The 22,179-nt window shown below is 47.8% G+C and overlaps 2 protein-coding genes and 1 long non-coding RNA gene across 3 annotated transcripts; 1 reads left to right on the top strand and 2 right to left on the bottom strand.

The window, feature by feature from the left end:
- On the top strand, positions 1-11,492 carry Igfbpl1 (insulin like growth factor binding protein like 1). The gene is made up of 5 exons (XM_090329147.1): positions 1-454; positions 6,471-6,580; positions 7,184-7,300; positions 9,218-9,369; positions 10,965-11,492. Exons 1-4 carry the CDS (start codon positions 1-3, stop codon positions 9,359-9,361), a joined length of 825 nt encoding a protein of 274 aa, XP_090185273.1. The 3' UTR covers positions 9,362-9,369; positions 10,965-11,492.
- LOC150065653 (uncharacterized) lies at positions 9,128-10,586 on the bottom strand. The gene is made up of 3 exons (XR_016534790.1): positions 10,416-10,586; positions 9,630-9,759; positions 9,128-9,355 (listed from the first exon to the last, which is right to left on the bottom strand). It is a non-coding gene; the product is annotated as an uncharacterized LOC150065653 (long non-coding RNA).
- A 6,588-nt stretch (positions 11,493-18,080) lies between the features above and the next one.
- On the bottom strand, positions 18,081-19,630 carry Aldh1b1 (aldehyde dehydrogenase 1 family member B1). Its single transcript, XM_090329146.1, is given in 9 exon segments — positions 18,081-18,251; positions 18,253-18,524; positions 18,527-18,643; positions 18,646-18,713; positions 18,715-18,752; positions 18,754-18,778; positions 18,780-18,933; positions 18,936-19,066; positions 19,068-19,630. Coding segments are annotated over 9 exon segments (1,410 nt in total). The 5' UTR covers positions 19,535-19,630; the 3' UTR covers positions 18,081-18,113.
- Positions 19,631-22,179: the final 2,549 nt, after the last annotated feature.

The following is a 22,179-nucleotide window of genomic DNA, read 5'->3' as shown; positions in this document are numbered from 1 at the left end:
ATGCCGCGCGTGCCTCCGCTCCTCCCGCTGCTGCTGCTGCTGCCGCTGCCAACTCCGGTCCTCGGCCTCGGGCTCCGCGGCGCCACCAGCCGGCACCTCGAGTGCGCTCCGTGCCGGCCCGAGCTCTGTCCGGCAGCACCGGTCCGCTGCCCCGCGCCCGGGATCGCGGCGCGCGACGAGTGCGGGTGCTGCGCGCTGTGTGTGGGCGCGGAGGGCGCCGGCTGCGGGGGGCGCGCGGGGTTGCGCTGCGGCCCCGGCCTGGTGTGCGCCAGCCAAGCCGCGGGGGCGGCGCCCGAGGGCACCGGGCTCTGCGTGTGCGCGCGGCGCGGCCCGGTCTGCGGCTCCGACGGCCGCTCCTACCCCAGCGTCTGCGCGCTGCGCTGGCGCGCCCGGCTCGCGCCCCGCGGACGCGCCGGCCACCTGCACAAGGCGCGGGATGGCCCCTGCGAGTTCGGTGAGTGAGGTCTGTCCGGAGGGGAGAGGAAGGCGGACCCCGACTCTGTCTAGTGTGGGGGACGAAGGATCTTCCTGCACAGTTGTGGAGGCGGCACTGCCTGGGCCTCAGTTTCCCCCGTGGGATCACCATCAGGGAGACTAGTGGGAATCCACACTCTGCCCTCTCTCCATTGCCAAGTTCATGGTACACCAGCCCTGAACAAATCGGAGTGATGGTGAACCTGCTGCTCTATTTGGGGCTTAGGTACCCGTAGATACAGGTATCTTCCGGCCTGACCTGTTTGCCGAAGGGAAGCTGGGGATGGAGGTGGGGAACTCGGTTGGTCAGGGTTCGAGTGTGCAGCCCTAGGTTGTTTGAATGGAGAGGAAGAGAAGGTGAGGATGCCCCTCTGTCTTGGGCCTTGTCAAGCCAAGGCCCCCAGGGCCCAAGATGAAGGGGCAAGGCCCAGTCAGGGGTCCAGAGGGAGCACCGATCCAGGTTAGGTGAGACCTCTGGAGACGAAAATGCTGAAAAGTTTGTGACCAACCAGAGCAAACCCAAGTTTTACGGGTGTAACTCAGTTGGGAGCGTCCTGCTCTAAGAAAGGGAATGGTAAAATATGGATTGCAGCACCCATGGCTCAGGCCTGTAATCCTAACGAATCAGACGCTGGGAGATCTGGAAGATCGGGATTCAAAGCCAGTCTAGGTAGAAAAATCTTCCAGAATCCCTCTCCAAACTAACCACCACCACCACCATCAATAACAAAAGCAGGACTTGGAGGTACTGCTGGAGTTTAATAGCAAGCCAGAGGTCCTGAGTTCAAACCTCAGTGCAGGAATTGTGTGGGACTTGGGATCTTAAGCTTCATTAGTTATCCCTGGGTGCCATACTTTATCACCCTCTCAGTGATTTTTTTTTTTTAAGGCAAAAACTTGAGTATGGAGGAATAACCAACAGAGACCCCCCACCCCTTTGGCTAGCCTTGACTTAAATATGGGGTGGTTTTGAACAGTGCTCTGAATATTCCTAGGGAAGGTTGGGTGGGGGGAGGGCAGATGATTGAGCTGGAGCTGTGTGGCCCCAGAATCCTGCCTTGCCTGCTGGGTTCCAGGTTTCTGGAGAGGAATTCTGGCCTGAGCTGGGAGACCAAGTCCTAAAGATCAAGACTAAATACCCACCCGAGGCAGTGTAATGACTCGAGCTTCGAGAGCGGCAGGAGGGGACGGACCTATTCCAGGCCTTTACAGTATCAAGTATTGTTCCCTTCCCTCTCGAAATATTACATATTGGATGTTCTCAAGTCTGGGAGAGGGGGCAGGAAGTCTTCTGTCCCAGGAAACAAAGGCGCAGGGCCACCCAGTGAACAGCTCAACCACAGGAGTTACCATGACTACTCTTACTTGGGGCTTTCTGTGGGAGACAGAGCTGGCCAGGCAGGCTTCTGGCTTCCCATGTGGCCTTAAACTGGCTCTTTTGCCTCTTTCCCCTGTGGAGCCATTGCTGATATCCTTCCCACTTTGCAAGCTTGTTTCTGCTGCTTGGCACTGAAACAGCCCTGTCTCTTTCCTTTTTGTAGTTTCTTTCACCCGATTTCACAATGTGCCTTCCTCAGCATTTAATTTGAAGGCAGTTCCCTTTGTCTGCAGACAGGTAGCACGAACTGCACATACAAGAGACGTAAGAAATGCTGACCAGGCCCCCACTATCTGCACAGTACTAATGGGCTCAGATAATTCCTCTTCTGGAGTGATGTGGAGTGATAAGGCACTAAGAGAAAGGCCCCCTTTTTGGACATGGGGACCAAATCTGAGGTGATGCACAGGAAATCAAGACCCCGTAAGAGCAGGGGACTAATCCAGAATATCCAGTAAAAGCTGTTCAACTCTCGAGTCCTGATACCCTCTCCAGTGCTCTCTTAGGACAGTTATTTGGTGGTATTATGTCAGGCAGATGGTGGTTGCCATGGTTACCAGATGGCAGATGGAAACCCCATACCCCTCATTCATTGAAAATTACCAAATGACAAGTAAATGTGACAGCCCCTCTCCTCTGATCTATGGGCTCTGAGACCCACCCTCAGCTTTGGCCTGGGGAATAAAGAGGAGCTCTGAGCAAATGGAAATGGTTCCGAAGCTGCTGATCATTAGTGCCAGGGCATTAGAAGCTCCTGAATTCAGTGGTCCCTCTCATCAGCCTTTGTGTCACCCTCTCCCCTTTGCAGCTTTGGCACTGTCTCCCTGTCACCTTCTGTCCTCATGTGTTTGTGTCATCCCTGCCCAAGTGCCCCAGTGAGGCTTCAAGATGAGGACAGGGACACATTTCCTAGTCTGGGCCACAGGCCCTGCGGCTCTTCATTCTGTGCTGCCCTTAAGCCATCTTTAATTCAGAAGACACTGCAGGAGTACTTTTTAATAATGCCCCTGGGGAAGGAAAACACAGCCAGAGCAGGATTGTGCTGCTTCAATATTGGTGATAAAATTACCCTTCCCCAGCTTTTCTCTGGCGCATTCAGTGCCGGAGCACCTGTACTTTCAGGGAACAAGGGCTGGGGTTTCTCCTAGGGTGACATGTTCCTACATGTGAGGGGCTGTGGGAAGCTGGTTTGGGATAGAAATCCTCCACCGTTTCCGCCTAATCATCAATAGAGTAATCCTTCGATCTCTGCATTGATTTTTTTTTTTTTTTAATACCTGTGTGTGGAGAAATTTTTTGCCAGTCCTGGGCTTGAGCTCAGGGCCTGAGCACTGTCCTTGGAGTTTCTCAAGGCTAGAGCTCTACCACTTGAGCCTCAGCACCACTTCTGGCTTTTTTTTCTATGTGGTTCCAAGGAATCGAACCCAAGTCTTCGTACATGCTAGGCAAGCACTCTACCACTAGGCCAAACTCCCGGCCCTGGAGAATTCTTTATAGTCAGACATGGCTTTTGAATTCATCCTCCTTGAGTTTTGTAACTGTTGGGGAGGTCCCAGACCCACTTCTAGAAGGGGATACTGAGGCCCAGTGAGGGAATTACTGAGAGCCACCTAGCCAGTCCCAGCAGAACTGGAATAGCATTCCAGTCCAGGTGTGCAAAGTGTCCGTGTATTGCTGTCATCTGTGTCCAGCCTGCAGGGGACCCAGCCCTAGGTCAGCCTCCATGCTCTCTAGAGATTCTGAAGCTTAGAAAATTCACCTTGGTTGATTCCAGCTCCACTTACAAGCCCTAGGCACATGTTACCAGGAAACCAGAAAAGGCGGTAAATGCCACTTTGTGAGAGGGACAAAGAAAGGGGCCTTTCGCTCAAAAGCTTTTCATGTCGAGGGAGGGGATTTGAGGCGCAGGCGGCAGGCATCGGTGGGATTAAGCTGTGTTCGCTCCACTGTGTTCTCTCCACATTGTATTGTGGCTATTAGCATAAATTATCATGGCTGTTTGGTGCGTTGCTTATTAAACTCTGCGGTTGTATACTTAATACAGCAGATGGGGTCTTAGGGGTGACTTTTTGCTATTCTTCCTTTCCCTGGCACTATTCACTTGGGGGGAAAGAGAATCTCTTCGGTATTTGAGATCTTTCATTCCAGCCATCAAGGACCCATTTAATTGACAGAATGGAGACTGATCATCACACACTATAATAATTATATCGATCCTTTTCATCTGCACAGATCTGCAGTTAACACAGGCTCGTCTATTACCTGCTAGCATCCAGGGAAGTGTGAGGCAGAGTTCATTTGCACACAAGGACATGATTCCCAACTGCCTGAGCTTGAGTGGTAGTCTTCTCTGGTACTGTTTCCCCACCCCCACTGTCCTGTCTCTTCGTCTTGTGTGACTATCCCATATTGCATACTACTTAGCCCATTTGCGCCAGCCCACGTTGCCGGGGCTGCTGACAGCATGAGCAGGAGAAAGTATTTAGTAATGAAGAGCTTGAGATGCAGCTGGCACATTGGACAGGGCTTACTTGAAGCTGACCCTCTACTTTAAAAAGCCATTTGAGGGCCGGGAGTTTGGCCTAGTGGTAGAGTGCTCGCCTAGCATGCATGAAGACCCGGGTTCAATTCCTTGGTACCACATACATAGAAAAAAGCCGGAAGTGGTGCTGAGGCTCAAGTGGTAGAGCTCTATCCTTGAGAAAGTCCAAGGACAGTGCTCAGGCCCTGAGCTCAAGCCCAGGACTGGCAAAAAAAAAGTAAAAAAAAAAAAAAAGCCATTTGAATTCCCATCCAGTTTCAGGTTCTTCATCTTTCTGAGCTTTGGTTTCCTCATCTGTAAAAATGGGAGATAAAAGCAGGTCCTTTGGCGGGAAAGGAGCAAGTTAAGACAGCAGTTAAGAACTTGGGCTTTAGGACCTGAACACTAATTCATATCTTCTCAAGGACTTCCCCACCATTCCAGGGCAGATAACTCTGAATAGTGCCCCCAGCTGGCCATGCTTATGATTGCTGGAAAGAAAGCCGAATTCTGTAAGCAAAAGTGCTTTGCCTGCAGCAAAACACTGCTTTAGATGGCAATAGCATGACATTACCAGGAATATTATTAGAAATACTATGAAGAGCTATTATGAATGAATAAACATGTTTTAAATTTAAAATTGAATGTGTTAAAAGCCCATCTTGGTGTACAATCTGAGATCTCAGGACTCTTTCTGTATCTTGAAAATGTTGGAATGAGTGCCTAAAGCCATTAACTACCAAATGCAGAACAAATGTGTTATACTGTATACAGTCTTTTTTGTCAGTCCTGGAGCTTGAGCTCGGGGCCTGACCACTATCCTTGGGCTTTCTCAAGGCTAGCACTTGAGCCACAGTACTACTTCCGGCTTTTTCTGTGTCTGTGGTACCCAGGAATCAAACCCAGGGCTTAATGCATGCTAGACAAGCACTTTACCACTAGGCCCACTCCTGGCTCATGTATGCAAATTGATAAGAGTGCAGCGTGCCTTTAACATTGAAAGCAGGGAGCTCTTTTGTGAAACAAGTGGTATTTCCACAAAAATCAGTGGCCAGGACAATGTTTTCAAGACAGTTGCTGCTTAATCTTCGTTATTGTAAGAGGAAGGAGGCAGGAAGAGGGAGGCATGAGTGGGAGAGAAGAAATGTGATTTACTGGCTTATTCATTTAGGCCTGCAAGGGAGTGATAAAATCTCATTTAAAATTTATGACTTGACATGAAAAGTGAAACACACTGACAGCGTGTCCCCTTGGAATCCATTGAGGGCTCTGGAATAAGAGGTGGTGCTGACTGCTCCACCGTGAGCCATTTGAGGGCTGCCTTGTGGTTGGAGGCTGCCGTCCCAACGCCTGAGCGGTTGAGGCACTGCCAGGAAGATGGGAATAAATTAGCTTCCTCTTTGTCATCGCAGATGGGGCTCCTGCCAGGGAGTACAGGGGTGTGGTGTTGGTGGCCGGGGGCGGTGTTAGCAGTCTAGGAGTTCACTGGGGGTGTTAGCTGTACTGCAGGCTGTGAGTTGGCGCAGTTCTTTGCAGGGGAGTTGAATGGGCTCTGCTGAAGGGGTAGGCTGTGTTCTAGCAGACTAACTCCCTCCCCTGAGTTGTGCAGTCTCTGCTCCCTGAGTACCCACACTTCAGCATTGGAAATGAGGAGTGAGGAGGGTGGTAGAGGCCAGTAGAGTGAGGGTTTGTGTGCCTGCAGGCTGTGACTGGAGTGGACCACAGGGGTTTCCAGCATGCAGGTGGCAGTTTGTTCTGCATGACGTTCCTCTTTGAAGTTCCTATATGTGAAGGCAAAAAATAAATGCCCTTAGTAGTTTCTGCCATTCGTGATATGCTGGCCTCCTAGGAGTCGGCCATGCTGAAACTAAGTCACTGGCTGCAGGATTCCTGGAGGAGAACCCTGGGAGTGAAGAGTGCCTTGAGACTCCAGCTCTGTCATTCTCTGGAGCTGGCTTCCTGATGGTGAAACATGGCAGTGGGTCAGGAAAGTGGCAGACACCCATCCAGATAGAAGGAAGCTCTGAGCTGTGGCCCTGGCTGGGGTAGAGGTTCACTGCTTCTTGGTAAAGGGTGGACTCCTGTGTCTTCTCTCAGCTCCCGTGGTCATCATGCCACCCCAGAGTGTCCACAATGTCACCGGGACACAAGTGTACCTGTCCTGTGAGGTGAGGGCTGTGCCTGCTCCCGTCATCACATGGAGGAAGGTATTTCTGACCCAAAACTTTTGTGTGCACGTGTGTATGTGTGTACACGTGTGTGCTTATACACAGATCACAATATTAGAAAAAGGTACCTTGCATGCCATTCCTGTTACCCTGGAGCTCTCCTGGAAAAGGTTGCAGGCCTTCCTGATTTTCCTTGGCTACTTGAATGCCCAGAATGCCCAGAATATTGTCACCTAGCCAACCTAATGTCAGCTGCTGAGTCAGTAGAGCCCCCACTTTGCTATGGAGCAATGTAGAAAGACCTGGCTTGGTGACAGGAGACTCAGTCCTATTCCAAACCCTAAAAGCCAATTCTACCTCAAAACTTGGCAACAATTGTTGGGAGGGTTTCCTTAGCAACCTAGACCAGAAATTAGAAATTCCCAACAGATTGGTCATGTCTGTAGCCTTGTTGTCCAGCAGGGGGTGCTGTCTATACATTCAGATTCAAAAGGTGATTGACCTAGTTTGAATATGAATAAGATGCTAGGGTTTCAACCTTTTCAATTGGTGGGAGGATTTGGATGACAAGAGGGCTTGTGGGATGTTCCTTATCCGGAAATACTTTTTTCAAAACCACATGGGTTTTTCTGTCCTCTGTAGATCATGCACTCTCCTGAGGGCACTGAGGTGTTGGAGGAGTTGCCTGGGGACCATGCCAATATAGCTGTCCATGTACACGGGGGCCCTGCAGAACACGAGGCCATAGCCTGGATTTTGGTGAGTGTTTGTGATGCCGAGTAGTTATCTTTCTATAATGTGTTAACACTTTTCAGTACGGTTCCAAAGCAGCAATGAGATACAAGGGTTGTTCGGGAGAGTAGCATGATCATTGCAGCAGGCAAAATCATGGCTTTCACAAGGCATCCACATTCTATTGTCCAGCATCAGTGGGTATGCTGGGTTGCATAGCAAGGTAGCGAAACAGCTGACTTGAAGATACGGGCTGGGAGTGTGGCCTAGTGGTCAAGTGCTTGACTAGCATGCATGAAGCCCTGGGTTCAATTCCTTGGTAGCACATTCACAGGAAAAAAGCCAAAAGTGGTAGTATTGCTCAGGTGGTAGAGCTCTAGCCTTGAAAAAGCCCAAGGATAATGCTCAGGCCCTGAGTTCAAGCCCCAGGACTTGCAAAAAATAAAGATGTGAGCCCCCAGCTCTGACTGGGCTACTCGTATTATCCTAGCTACCCAGGAGGCTGAGATATGAGGGTCACAGTTGGGAACCAGCCCCAGGCAGGAGAGGCTATGAAACTCTTATGAACCACCAAAAAGCTAGACGAGGAGCTGTGGCTCACGTGGTAGTACTAGCCTTGAGCACAAAAGCTCAAGGACAGCACCCCTACCCCAGAGTTTAAGTCCCAGGATTGACAAAGAAAAAGAGTAGCCTGGATTACCTAGCTGGTCCTAATTTAAAGATCTTTAAATGAAGAGGAGGCAAAGAGCCACATGCAGAGTGATGCGATGTGAGAAGAATTCCCCTGCTATTACTAGTATTAGAAATGGAAAAAGGGACCAGTTGTAGTGTCCTCGAGAAGATGAACAAGGCAAAGAAACCACTTGTCCCCCAAACTCTTAGAAACTCCTGAACTCCAGAACCACAGACGATAAACATATATTAAGCTTTCAGTAGAAGGTGGGGCTTTTGCTTGTAGTAGCCATAAGGAACTAGTAACCTGTCTGCAGTCCATGTAGCTGGCAAAGAGGGAAGAAGTACATTTCAAGTCCTCCACAATAGCTGGCATGCTACTCATAGCATTCTTGCTAAGAGAATACTTTGTGTTTGAAGGACTAAAGGACAAGGAGCCAGGAGAGGGATGAGGAGGCTTCATGTTGGTTCAGTCACTTTTCCTCTGTTTCTTATGAACCTCACAGCCTATGACTCTAAAGTCAAGCTAATGCCACTTGCCCTTTACCTTCATTCATGAATTCAAAATGAGATGGGTCTGTTTGAACCCTCCTGGTGTTCTGTAGAATCATGCAGTCACTAGAGCAGTGGAGAGGGGTGAGCTGGCTGTGAATGTGGCCACGAGGGCCTTTGAGATGCTCTGAGGATGTCGCCCACATGTCCTTTAACCTCTCGGGAGGTTTGATGCTTTTGCACCCAGCGGAGGGATTCGGAATGCAGTGGAGCCTGTGGCATTTTCAAATCGAGCACTTTATTTTAAAAGGGGGGGGGGCCTGGGGGGGCTGGCTGGCTATCTCTGGCATTTTGGAAAGGCTGCCTCTCTAGGGAACACTTTGTGGCTCTTTCTGTAGCCAGTCAACTTTTTGATCTTTTTAATTTACAGTATTTTCCTCCTAACCCATTCTAGTATAGTAAGTGAAGAGTGAGTGTGTGTGCCTTTCAAGAGGGCTCGTGAAGGAACTTACACTGGGCTTCTTGGCAGATCAGAAGAGAAGCAGGGAGCTCTGTTGTATTTGAAAAAGGAACACTTGCAGATGGGACATTAAGAACCAAATAAGGAGGTTTAGAGGTGTCGCTCAGTGGTATAGAATACCACTGCATTAGTCCTTGCATTAGTCAAAACCCCAGGAAGGGGGAATAAAAAGGAGTGGAATGGGGAATAAAAAGGAGTGTAATGAGGAAGTCGTTCTGTGCTATATATAACCATATAAATGTGCCTGTCCCTACTGGTAGATCAACCCCCTGAGAAGGGAAGATGAAGGCACATACCAGTGCCATGCATCCAACGTGATTGGGGAGGCGCAGTCCCACAGCGCGGTGACAGTCCTAGATCTGAGCAGATACAGAAGCTCCCTAGTTCCAGCTGACCACCTGTGACCAGTAAGGTATGAATTCTGGGTCATTTTGGTATTTCTCACTATGTCCCAAGGTGGATGGGGGGGAAAAAAAAGAAATGTAAGTGAAAGGAACCCCCAGGAAGTGTGGAGAGTGGGGCCATGTGGAGGTGAGCCGCTGGGCCTCTGTCCACAGGCATGCCGGAGACTCGGAGGGAGAGGTAAGGTCAAGAGCTACCAACATAGGAACATGTAAGCATTTTAAAGGTAGCTGTGGGGTCGGGAGTTTGGCCTAGTGGTAGAGTGCTTACCTAGCATGCATGAAGACCTGGATTCAATTCTTCGGTATCATACACAAAGGCCACAGCACCACTTCCAGCTTTTTCTAGGTGATGTAGAGCTCTAGTCTTGAAAGCCCAAGGACAGTGTTCAAGCCCAGGACTGGCAAAAAAAAAAAAAAAGGCTAGTGCTGTGTTTTTCTGTTTGATCTGGAGAGAATATTTTCTCCTGGTCCTGAGAGATTTGTGACCACACCCAAATGGACACATTCCTACAGAGACACCTGCCTGCGGGCAGCTCTGGTCCCCCGGTCCTGTCCTGCTGCCCTTGGCACTGTTTGCTGCTTAGCAACACATCTCAGGGGCGGGAGAGGGCAGGATCATTGCATCTCTTCTAGCCAGGTGGCCTTTAGTGTTCCTAGTCACATAATTGACAGCTAGGGTGGCATCTTGTCCCTCACCCAGAGGTGACTCTAAGGACTGTTCTGCAGCAAAAGCTGACTTCTGAACTGAATGATTACCCAAGTTCAGACTGTGCAGGTTCACAGCCATGTCATTCCTTGCTCAAATTCCGTGTCACTGCTCTTCCATGGCCAGCTGGAGGAACAGTCCCAGTCATGAGCAGGAAGCCCCAGCAAGCACACAATTCACATGTAAAGTTTCTTCTCTGCTGTAACTTCCCCCCCTCCCATCTGCCTGTAATCTGTTGGCCAAGGCTTGCCATGCCCAGGTTGGATGCATTGTGCAAATATACACTCAGGTCACTGGAGACAACCATCCAGCAAGGCTTTAATAGAACATGTGCCAACCATGTCTTACCTTACCTGCTGGTGACTGATGATGGATCTTAGAGAAGGCCCCAGCTGTCCTTCCCTGGGTGGCCTATACCAGTCTCTTCCCCTCTCAAGGTCATGATCTCTTTTCCTGTGATGGTGGAATTGAGGTTGGATTTTACCAGTGTCCTTGTAGTCCTGCCATCCTAGAATTAATTGGTCCTGTGAAAAAGTATAATATGTAATGTATGTTTTCCATATTGTTAGATATCCAGGCTTCGGATCCCCCATACAGCATACAGCACACAGCTTAGACAGCCTTTGCATTCCTGGAGTCATTGTAAGCAAAGATGACTACCATCACTGGCGTTTTCCAATGACTGGAAATTTCTGCCCTGAACTCCTTCTCATTGGTTCTAAATGTACTTCTTGGGAGTCCACAGGCCCCCTTTATCCTCCCCCCAACTCCATTGCTTGCTGAGGAGATTTGAACTTATTACATGGGAAGTAGAGGAAATGATGCATAAGTAGAGATAACAAGAGAACAGCTTTTGGTTTTGGCTTTCCCTCTGATTTTATTCTTCTCTCCTTCCAGGTTTTTAAGAGAAATGGATCATGCAATGACAAAGTCAAGAAATGAATCACTGTGTTTTGCAAAGCTTTGGAAAAGCTGTTTGTAGATGACCCCTTTTGTATGTTTTTTTTAAAAAAATGAATGCAAACTAGATTCATATGCAAATGTAGTTTTTAGAGGGGTTGGTATTAGGAAAAAGGAAAATGCATGTAACTGGGTGTTTTTTGTTTTGGTACTTTAGGAATGAATTCTACCATGTGAATTTTTAGAACTATTTCCTCCCAAGGAAGATCTCATAATGTCTGTAATTTATAAAGGGCTGAAAATAAGGTGAGGACTGTAATGCTACCTCACTTGTCTGTGACTGATTCTTGGTGCTCTCTGACTTCATGTGTTGAAGTACAAAGAGGAAGGGGGGTCCCAGCTTTCCTCACTTGGATGATCTGGGCAATCCTTCCCCTCTCTGGGGCCTTGGTCTCTCTCTCTGACTGTGGCATTTGGACTGGATGTTGCCAGTCTCACTTCTAGTCCTGTTATCTTAGAGTAAGATGGTCCAATGTAAAATAAAACAAAAAAATAAAACAGTGTGGGTCTGATTCTTACCTGGTTTCCTCCAAACCAAATCACTACTATTATGGCTTGGCTTTTTTGGCTAAGACCAAATAAAAACAAATCATTGCTTCATACCAGAATCGGGAGAGCCAGTCCTTTTTTTTTTTTTTTCCCCCTCAGATTCAGTCCTAGATGGGAATCTCAGCTTGATTCCTAAATGCCCACTTGCTTAGAGATTGCCAGATTCTAGAGTCCTTTGGTAGGCAGAGACCTGGTTTCTGGTTTCTGGATATTGCATTGTAGAAAGGAGTCAGGTGGTGTCCTTAGGCTGTGAAATTAGTGTGCTAGAACACACTTGGCTCCACTCCAGAATAGGTGGCTTTACCCTACCACCACAAACTCCCATTTTTAATGAGCAGAAAAGGAAATGATTTACTCTCTAGTTAGAAATGAAATAGATCCCTAAGTGATTCCGATTTCTTAACATCAGAATTGGGAACTCTTCATTGTAGGCAGTTTTTTGGTGGGGGGGCAGGGGGAGAGTCATGGGCTTGAATTTGGCCTGGGTGCTATCCCTGAGCTCTTCAGCTCAAGACTACCACCCTACCTTTTGAGCCAAGCCCCACTTCCCATTTTCTAGAGGTTAGAGATAAGTCTCAGGTCTTCTTGTGCCTGGGCTGGCTTTGAACCTTGATCCTCAGATCTCAGCCTCCTGAGTAGCTAGGATTACAGGCGTGAACCATCATGCCAGCTTGTGGACAGTTCTTAAACGTCAAGAAGCTATTTTCCATCCTTGAGCCCAGCTGTGCAGGGAGGGCCCAAGCCAGTCAGGCCTGGGAGGCAGCTCCTGGCCTGGGAGCCATCATTGCCTAAGGCTGACATTAGCTGGCCTTCTCTGCTCACTTTGAGTACTTCCTGCTTCTCTGCATGACCAGAAACTGGGGGAAGGATGATGCTGCCAGTTCAAAGGTTTGGGGGTTCTTGCCAAGATTCACCTTGTTTTAAGCCACACTTGGGCCTTTCCCATTGGCCATTAGGTTCTTGGAATCTGTGTTAGAAAGGCAGAAAATCCAGTTCTAAGCCTGACCCTTTCACCCTGGTAAAAGACCTGGCTGAGAATCTGGAAACATGGAGCCCATTTGCATGTTCATACCAGGCTTGCTGCGTGACCCTAAGGAAGAAAGCCCCCTTTACTTTCAGGACCTCCATGTCTTGATTTGGATAAAAAGGAAATAAAATTAGACTGAGTTTTTTTCAAACTTAAACACTGGAATCCCTTCTAATAAACTCGGGACTGAAATAGATTGGATTGGAAGCTGTTCTTGGCTGTGACTTTGGGGCTGCTGGGGAATCCACTCCATAATCACCCCATCGCCCCACTTCTCTCTCCCAGCTGTGGTGGTTTCCATGTGTGAGAGTTTGCCATGAATTCTCCTGTGAATTGAGCCTTTTGGGAGATGACTTGGTCAGATGCATAGTGATGTGATCTCAGAAGAAATAGGAGTACAAGGACTCCAGAGAAGGTAGAAGCATCTGCTAGTAAGGACATTTTCTGCAAAATCCATTGAACGGTAGGGAAGTCTGTGGCTCACATCTATAATCCTAACTACCCAGGAGGCTGAGACCTGGAGGATCTTGATTTTTGAAAGCAGCCTGGGCAAAAACTGTCATGAGACTCCATCTCCAAAATAATCAGCAAAAAGCCAGGCTAGCAGATGATTCAAATAGTACAACATCAGCCTAGCAAGCAATCCAAATGAGCATCAGGCCTGAGAACATATCCCAGGACTAGAAAAAAAAATAATCTCCAATTTGAGCAGAGGTGACTGGAACCCCATAGTGGAAGTGGTACATGGAGCTGGTTTTGTGTGCAGCATAAGTAAATAAGAGACTTCATTATCTAACATGTTCACTGAGTCCTAAAAGATAGAATAACATGATTATTTTTGCTAAATGGCTTTTCACATGTGGGTGCCCTAAGACACTTCCAAGGCTGACAATATGTGGCTGTGGCTCCCTTTACCACTTGGAAAGTAAATGTTCCTGCCTCCTCTCTGTTTTTACTACCCTAGTTTCATAGGTGTCATGGTAGCACAATCTGCACCTGAGCACAAATGTTTCTCAGAATGGTCGCTGTGCTCTCCAGCGCAAGAATGCTGTAGGAGTTAGGAGTTCGAGGCTCCACTGGGATGACTTTGTTATTATACATGCATCTTATTCTTTTCAGCTTGCCACAGCTACTTCAGACCACCTTACCGCTTGCACTTGGGGTGTGGTTACCTCCCATCTGGGCCCCTCATTTGAGCTTTTTAACCAACCCTAATTATCTTACATTATTGCCATCCTGATCCTGCTAAGCTTCCAGAACTTTCATGTCCTAGTTAAGCATTTTCTAGAGTAGCAATCTCGTGGGAAGATGCAACAGGTCAGGTATGGGGGCTGTTTGTCTGGTGCCTTTTGGGTCTTGGTGTTTGGTGAGCCTTCCAGAACTGGGATGCCTGCCACTCAAAGATATTTTGAGAAAACATTCATGTAATGTAAATCATGGTCTGTTACAGTTGAGCTATTTTATTGTTCATCCTTATGCCTAATTATAAACTTGCTTCTACATCTTCATGCCTATGAGAAAGGCATCGTATAGTATGTGTGGGGGTGGGGGTAGTGCTGTCTTTGGGGGTCTTAGGAAGGAACTCCCAAGGACAAGTGGAAACTGCAGTTATTCTAATGAACATCAACTGTATCTACTATGCACTTTTAAACCAAATAAAGGCCTGGTTTGGGCCAAAGTAGATCCCTCACCCTCAGGTTTTGTGGCAAAATTAATTATTATATTTAAGCAAAATCACCTTCCTCTCCCCGGACTCCAGGGATGGATGATGTAAAGAAAATGAATAAGAACAAGCAAATGAATGGACAGTGAACAGTCTCCCCTAATGAATTTCCTCTTCCCCAGCCTTTGCTGGGGTCTTGTGAACATTAAATGAGTGGTTATTATGTGACATTTTAATTATGGGAAACCACAGCGCTCTGGAGTCTGCAGTATAATGAATTCCTGATGTGGAACCTACTTCTAGGGAAGAGCTAGAAGCCAGTGTTTGCCCACATTGAAGCCGTGGGGCTGACTGGTCTCCCTGGGAATGGAAGGAAGCTCAGCCTTGAGTGATGGCCTCCGGGACCGAAGTGCCTGCCACTGAGGCTGTCTCTTCCTCATGCCTAACTCTCTCCCATAGTATTCAGAAGTGAATGAATGGTTGAGCAGAGTAGATACTCTTAATGCTAGGAGTGGTGGGACAGAGCCTCTCCGTTCTCCCTGCATGAACCGACTCATCAGATGCAATGTCCCTAGCATCCTGGGCATTGTTCCTGACCTCACAAGCACAGAGGGCTTCCCATAGAATCAGATGGGCACCTTTGCTGCTAAAAGGTATATGTGGTCACACATGTAGGGTAGGAATTGGTGGCAAGGCCTGACCTTACCTCCAGGTCCTCCAGCTCCAAAGCCATCTGTACTAATGAGCTTCTGCTTTCTCGTGAGTCCAAGGAGGTCAGCATCACTGTTCTGATCTGTGGCTCTGAGGACCTTGAGTGAAATGCTGCCAGGGAATACTAAGGACCTGTGGCTCTGCAGAGGAGAAACAGAGGGTGGGAGAGAAAGCAGATATGCTTGGAGAATGAGAGGACAAAAAAAATTAGTGCTTGATAGACCCACTTCATGAAGTACAAACTGTCACAGAACAAGACTAAGATGCCATGAGCCTAAGAAGCCAGATGTGGTTTAAGTGAAGTGCAGAGAGAAACCCTGTAGGAAGTAGGCCTTAATTGGAGATAAAGGACTAAATCTGGAGATTGAGAAAGGAACAGAATGAGCAAACTAGATTCAGGGAGTAAATAGCCCACAAGCCTGGGAAAGGATTGAACTGTAGATGCATTCAACAACATGTGTCTAGAGGAACTTAGTGTGACAGAGCCAGAAGCACACGGTCCACTGAAACATAGACCCCTCTGCTGTTAATCATTGTCCAGACAATACCTATATCTAGCATACCTTTGTGCAAGCAAAGTTGCAAAACACTACATTTCATTGCCAAAAACATGAGCCAAAGTCTTCAGTGAGATCAGCTCTGAGCACTTAACACATACCATGTTACTACTCGTCTTCCCAGCATCCATACCTAAACTACCTCACTTAATACTCTCTGCCTCCATATCTTAAGGTTATTCAGCCCACCATGGAAGGAAAAGATTAGGGGAATAAAACGACATCTGTATTGAAAATGGGCAGACTTCATTCACTGAACAGTATACCATTAAGAACTATTTTTGAAGCACTTATACTGTATTAGATACTGAAAGTAATCTATCAATACTATATTAGATACCGTAATCTAGCAAGTATACAGTTGGATGCTTTAGGTTCTATGCAAATATCACACTATTTTCTATTTTATTATATGCTGGTCCTAAGGCTTGTACTTGGGGCTTGAATGTTGTCCAGTCTTGAGCTAAAAAGCTCAAGGATTTCTACCACTTGAGCCACAGATCTGCTTCCATTGTTTTGCTGCTTAATTGTTTCCTTATGAGATAATCTCATAAGGAAACAAAGACTTGGGAGAAATCTCATAAGGAAACAAAGACTTGGGAGAAAAGTAAGTTGGACCCAGAAAAATAATGGTTGAATGGTTTCCTTCATTTGTGGTAGCTAGAATTTGTCTATAAATTTATGAATAAATACGTTGGGTGGTACACAACTGGCTACAGATGTATTAACTGAAATAAGGTAGACTGTAGAGAGAACTCAAATAATACAATTCCTTAGACAAAGTCTAAGGCCAGCAAAATTAGCACCAAGAAATGGTACTTGTAAGGCAGGGCCAACAGGAGAAGGGTAGACTAATGAAGGGGAGAAATGAGGGATGCATTCAAGAATTCATTGTATATAGTACAAAATTGAGACAAAGTTAAAGGAAGAGATGTGTCAAATGGGGATGGCATCGATCAGTATGCAATGTATTCATAAACTGCTTTGTTAAATGGCAACTCCTTTGTATAACTATTTAAAGATAATATTTTTTTTAAATTTTGTTGGTTGTGGGGCTTGAACTCTGGACCTGAGCACTATCCCTGAGCTCGTCAGCTCAAGGCTAGACTGAGCCACAGCACCATTTCCGGTTTTCTGGTGGTTAATTGTGGATAGTCTCATGGTCTTGTATGCCCGGGCTGGCTTTGAACCACAACCCTCAGATCTCAACTCCCTGAGTAGGTAGGATTACAGGCGTGACAAAAATTTTAGAAGAAAATTAAAAGGTAAATCTATAGACTATCCTGTCTGAGCAGTCTTCAAAAACCATGATCCTTGTAATCCTAGTTACTCGGGAGGCTGAGATTAATGTGTGAGTCACTGGTGCCCATCTTACACCAACTTTTTTTTTTATTTTGCTGGTTCTGGGGCTTGAACTCAAGCCCTGAGCACTGTCCTTGGTGCTGTGGCTCAAGTGGTAGAGATTTGGCCTTGAGAAAGCCCACTTCTGGCTTATTCAATGTATGTGGTCAACGTATGTGGTACTGAGAAATTGAACACAGGACTTCGTGCATGCTACCCCAAACTCCCAATCCATCTTATACTTTTATTTTATTTTTTTTTTACTTTTTTTTTTTTTTTTGCCAGTCCTGGGCTTGAGCTCAGGGCCTGAGCGCTGTCCTTGGACTTTCTCAAGGCTAGAGCTCTACCACTTGAGCCTCAGCACCACTTCCTGCTTTTTTGTATATATGAGGTACCAAGGAATCGAACCCGGGTCTTTGTGCATGCTAGGCAAGCACTTAAATCACTAGGCCAAACTCCCGGCCCCATCTTATACTTTTAAATGAAAGTATACCATTTACAAAGTTGGACAGTGGCAATATTGTACAATTACAAAACATTTTTAGTCCCCAAAGAAATCCCATACCATCAATAGTTTTCCCACCTTTTTCTCCCGCCAGACAATCTCAACTCTAATTTCTATATGTACATTTCATAGAAATAAAACCACACAATACAGCCTTGCATGTTGGCTTTATATTTTCAAGGATTACTGGTATGGTAGCATGTTATCAGTCCTTCATTCTTTTTTGTGTCTGAATAATCAATGGTTTTAATCAGTTTTTCAGAGACTTCTAAGGTTTCATGAAATTAACCTCAGGGCTATCAACAGGATGGAGACTAGAAAGAAGATGGATGGAAGACTGATGGAGACTAGAAAGAAGATGGATGGAAGACTGAGGTCAGCCTCCAATTTCTGCTGTAGCAGAACCCCAGCAAATCAGATATTCTACTTCAAGGCAAAAAAAAAAAAAAGGATTTGGGGGCTGGATTTGGGGGCTGGAATGTGGCTTAGGGGTAGAGTGTTTGCCTAGTATGCACAAATCCCTGGGTTTGATTCCTCAGTACTACATAAATAGCAAAAGCTGGAAGTGGTGCTGTGGTTCAAATAGAGTACCAGTCTTGAGCAGAGCTCAAGGCCCAGGATTGACAATAAAATGATTTTTAAAGTTTGGCATCCACTGTTCTAGATGGCTGTGGAGTCAGAGCTGGGACACGGGGGCCGTGGAGTCAGAGCTGGGACACGGGGGCCACCTTTCTCATGCATTCTTCTGAGGAACTTTGGCCATGACTGTCTTCATCTCCGTGTAGGCTCTCAGCCCATCCTCCCCCAGCTCCCGCCCATTTCCAGATTCCTTAAAGCCTCCAAATGGTGTGTGGCAGGCGACAATGTTCAGGTGTTTCCCCCCACATTGTGCCAGCTTGGAGAGCTTGGGTAAAGTGCATGGCTTTGTCCTGGTCCCAGGTGAACACAGCTGCAGCTAGGCCATCCCTGGTGTGGTTGGCTCTCTCAATGACCTCCTCGATCTTCTTGAACTTGAACAGTGGCTGCACAGGCCCAAAGATCTCTGCGGGGAGAGCGTTTTGGGGAGCATGGCTTCTTCATCAAGCCCACAGTCTTTGGGGGTGTGCAGGAGGATTGCCAAGGAGAAGTTTGGCCCCTTCTGCCTAAGCTGGATGTAGCCCAGGATCTGTTCCTTGTCAACCTGGGGCCCCTGCTGGGTATTGAGCTCAAAGGGGTTGGCTTTCTCCACAGTTCTCTCAAACTCATCATAGATGGATTCTTCATGAAGGTCCAGGAACCTGCATAACAGCACTGGCCCATGTTGAAGAGGGCTTCGTGACACTGGTCCACAGCAACTCATGTCAGCATCCGCCAGCACGCTGCTGGGGCTCTTTGCCACCCAGCTCCGGTGTGACTCTCAAGATTGGATTCGCCTGCAGCCTTCTGAATCAGATGGCCCATCTCAAAGCTGCCTTCACAGGCGCCACTATCAACCTACATGTGCTGGGCGATGGGAGCTCCTGCAGTGGGGCCATAAGCTATGATGACATTTACCACCCCAGGAGGAAGCCCGTCTCCTTGATGAGGGAGGCCACAAACAGGGCAGAAAGTGAAGTCTGCTCTGCCACCTTCAGAACCACGGTTTTGCTTGTGGCAAGTGCTGGGGTGAGCTTCCATCTTTGCATGACTACGGGGAAGTTCCATGGGAATGGTTTTGCCAAGCCACTTGTCAGCCCAGCCGGCAAAGTAGCAGCATACCTTGATGACCTTGTCCAGGTCTAAGGCATAAGACTCCTGGACAGGTTTCCCATTGTCCACGGTCTCCAGTGAGGCCAAGTAGACTCGATCCCTCTCCACTAGGTCAGCCAGTTGGTTCAGGAGCCGGCCCAGCTCGGAAGCATCTATCCTGCACCATGGAGACGCCAGGCGGAAGGCCTCACGGGCTGCCTTCACAGCTTGGTCTCCTGCAGCCACATGTGCAATGACCTCTCCTGGGGTGGGGTTGACCGTGGGGAAGGTCTTCATGTTGACTACATCTTGCCACTCATTGTCGATGAACAGCTGCTTCTAGCGGATGTCGGGGTTCGAACTGGGGCTTGGGAGGGCTGCTGCAGAAGAGTACTGGGCTGTCCTGCTCTGGACACAGAACAGCTGGGACACCTGGAAGCATAGCATGCTGGCTAAACTGAACCAGTACAGAGGGAACCAGAATGGACAGGTGGCAGCCTCTGTGTGGCCCCTTCTCCTTCTGCCAACTTGGATACTCTTGATTCCCGCGTCAAAGGGATGATCTCCAAAAACATGGGCTGCGAGGTAAATAGGGTAAAGAATTCTTGGATCCACCTATCATGGCTGCTCTGCTCTGGGTCACTCCCTCACAAATTGGGGAGGAAGTATCATTTGACAGAGATCCACAAAGTCCCCCTGACCATACTTTCTAACACAGGATGCTGGATGAGGCCATGAGATCTCCAGTTAACCCCCTTCTCTGCTCCCCACAGAAGAAAATAGAAGTGGACCTGTGGTTCAAGTAGTAGAGCCCCAGCCTTGGTTGAAAAAGTGAAGGAACAATGGCTAAAGAGCAGGAGGGCATACTGGCGGACATACTGGCCTGTGCACATGCACGCACAGAGTGTCGAGGGATGGCTGGGATGAAATCTGTTTAATCTACCTATAACTCTAAAAACGGATTTTATTAACGAAGAACAAGTGCTATAAAATGTAAAAAGCACATAAAATTTAGCAAGTGAACTTTAAACAGTATATAAAGTTCCCAGAGATGCAGCAAGATTTGAACTCTACTAGCTCACAGGAGGCTTTTGCTTGCCTTGCAATAAAATGGAAGTCCACCTGCCTGTCCCCGCCCACTAGAATTCCCCAGCACTCCCTGTTTAGGGAGAGGAACAAAGAACTCCTTCAGGAAAGCAAGGCTCCAGCTGAATGTGCAGCCTTGAGAAATCAATGCTGACCTGGAATGTTTTCCTCCTCAGTAGACCTTTAGGGGCACCCGATTTCCATTTTACACTCTGCTCAGGTTCCATGCTGGAACAGAAGGAACCTTGCAATCAAGAGGTGTGGGTATGGGGCCGGGAGTTTGGCCTAGTGGTTAAAGTGCTTGCCTAGCATGCATGAAGAGCGGGTTCGATTCCTCGGTACCACATATAGAAAAAAAGCCAGAAGTGGTGCTGAGGCTCAAGTGGTAGAGCTCTAGGCTTGAGAAAGTCCAAGGACAGTGCTCAGGCCCTGAGCTCAAGCCCAGGACTGGCAAAAAAAAAAAAAAAATTAAAAAAGAGGCCTGGGTATAGAAGGGAGAATTCAGAGGAAAGTAGAGGAGCTAAAGAGGCAGGAGAAGTAGTCACAGACCACCTATGGCAAACTGCTTTTAGGTCATACCATAGCTGTTCCTAGTCTCTGTGCATGGCCTCCACACGCAGATCGGAAGCTCACTGCTCACAGACGCCCTGAGCTTTCCAGGTTGCAGCCCTTCTGGCTGGTGGATCCCAATTGTAGAATAGGGTGGGACCACAGAAGCTGGGCCTTCCTTCCTTGCTGGGACACAAGGAAGCACAGGTGCTGGGTGCTGCTGGCTCATGGTTATAATCCTAGCCACTCAGGAGGCTGAGATGTGAGGATCACAGTTTGAAGCCAGCTGGGGTAAGAAAGTCCATGAGACTCTTATTTCCAATTAACCACCAGAAAAAACCAAAGTAGAGCTGTGGCTCAAAGTGGCAGAGCTCTAGCCTTGAGTAAAAGAGCTCAGGGACAGCACCCAGGCCATGAGTTCAACCCTGACCACTGACATAAAGGAAGCACAGGAACCTTAATCTTGGATTTCCACACTCGTAGCTTTGAGTTTCCTCCCAAAACATGGCACTTTTTTTTTTCTGCTCATCCGTGCCAAGGACTGGATTTAGAGACTCGGGAAGTGCCTATTTCATCCTGTAAGCCTGGAGCGGGCAGGCATCCCAGCCTCTAGGCAATGGTGGATGGGTGAGACTGGATTCAAATGACTGAGGAAGGTTTGGGAGGTCTGTGTCCTCCAGCCCATCTAGCATGCCAAACAACTGGGAGGGGAGAGTGTCTCAAAGGACACAGAGCGGAGTGGGGAGGAAAGCCTGCCCTGCGGGGGCGGGGAGGGGGGTGCGGGAGACTTACCCGCAGCAGGATCAAGTTCAGGTTCAAGGGCACGTTGCTTTCTTCAAGTTTGCTTTCCACCTTGTGGTGAGGTGGGCAAAATCAGGATGCACACTAGGACCTGAAAGCATACAGGTGTGGCAGAAGCCAGAAAAGTGAAGAGGCCAGTGGTGAGGGAGGCAGAGGCAAGACCATGCAGAGCTTTGCAGACCAGGTAAGAGGTACGGGCCATGTATCTTGAATAAGTGTACCACAGTCTCACCCTGTAGGAGCTCAAAGGACAGTAGGGCGGCTAACTCCAAACCACATTAATGTGATATTAGCGTCCTGTGTGCTTTTGCTGAGCGATGTGGTACCCAGCATCACTTAGATGGCTTTCAGGTCGTGGACACCAGAGCTACACTTCAGATGAACAGGAATTCTGAGTGTTGAACTTGGTTCTGTTAGTGACAAGGTCTTGCTAGGTTGCCAGGCTGACCTTGAACTCTTGCCTCAACTTCCTGAGTGCTAGGATTGAACCCCTCCAGGCTTGAACCTGCATCTCTTGTTATTTTGGTCCTTAAAGCTCCTCCATGGATTGCATTGTGTAGCCATGTTTGAGAACTACTAAGATAAAATTCCAACTAAATGTGACATCAACAAGAGAAGTGTATTTCTCTGTCACTTAGAATTCCAAGAAATCTACT

Source organism: Megascapheus bottae, chromosome 3, assembly GCF_031878675.1.
Source record: "Megascapheus bottae isolate mThoBot1 chromosome 3, mThoBot2.hap1, whole genome shotgun sequence".
NCBI lineage: Eukaryota > Metazoa > Chordata > Mammalia > Rodentia > Geomyidae > Megascapheus > Megascapheus bottae.
The sequence above is the reverse complement of the archived record's forward strand: the minus strand, read 5'-3'. Positions and strand labels throughout refer to the sequence as shown.

Coding starts and splice junctions, on each gene's coding strand:
- Igfbpl1 (XM_090329147.1), top strand. CDS start 1: ATGCCGCGCGTGCCTCCGCTCCTCCCGCTGCTGCTGCTGCTGCCGCTG. Junction 6,581..7,183: donor CCGTCATCACATGGAGGAAG/GTATTTCTGACC, acceptor TGTCCTCTGTAG/ATCATGCACTCTCCTGAGGG. Junction 7,301..9,217: donor AGGCCATAGCCTGGATTTTG/GTGAGTGTTTGT, acceptor CCCTACTGGTAG/ATCAACCCCCTGAGAAGGGA.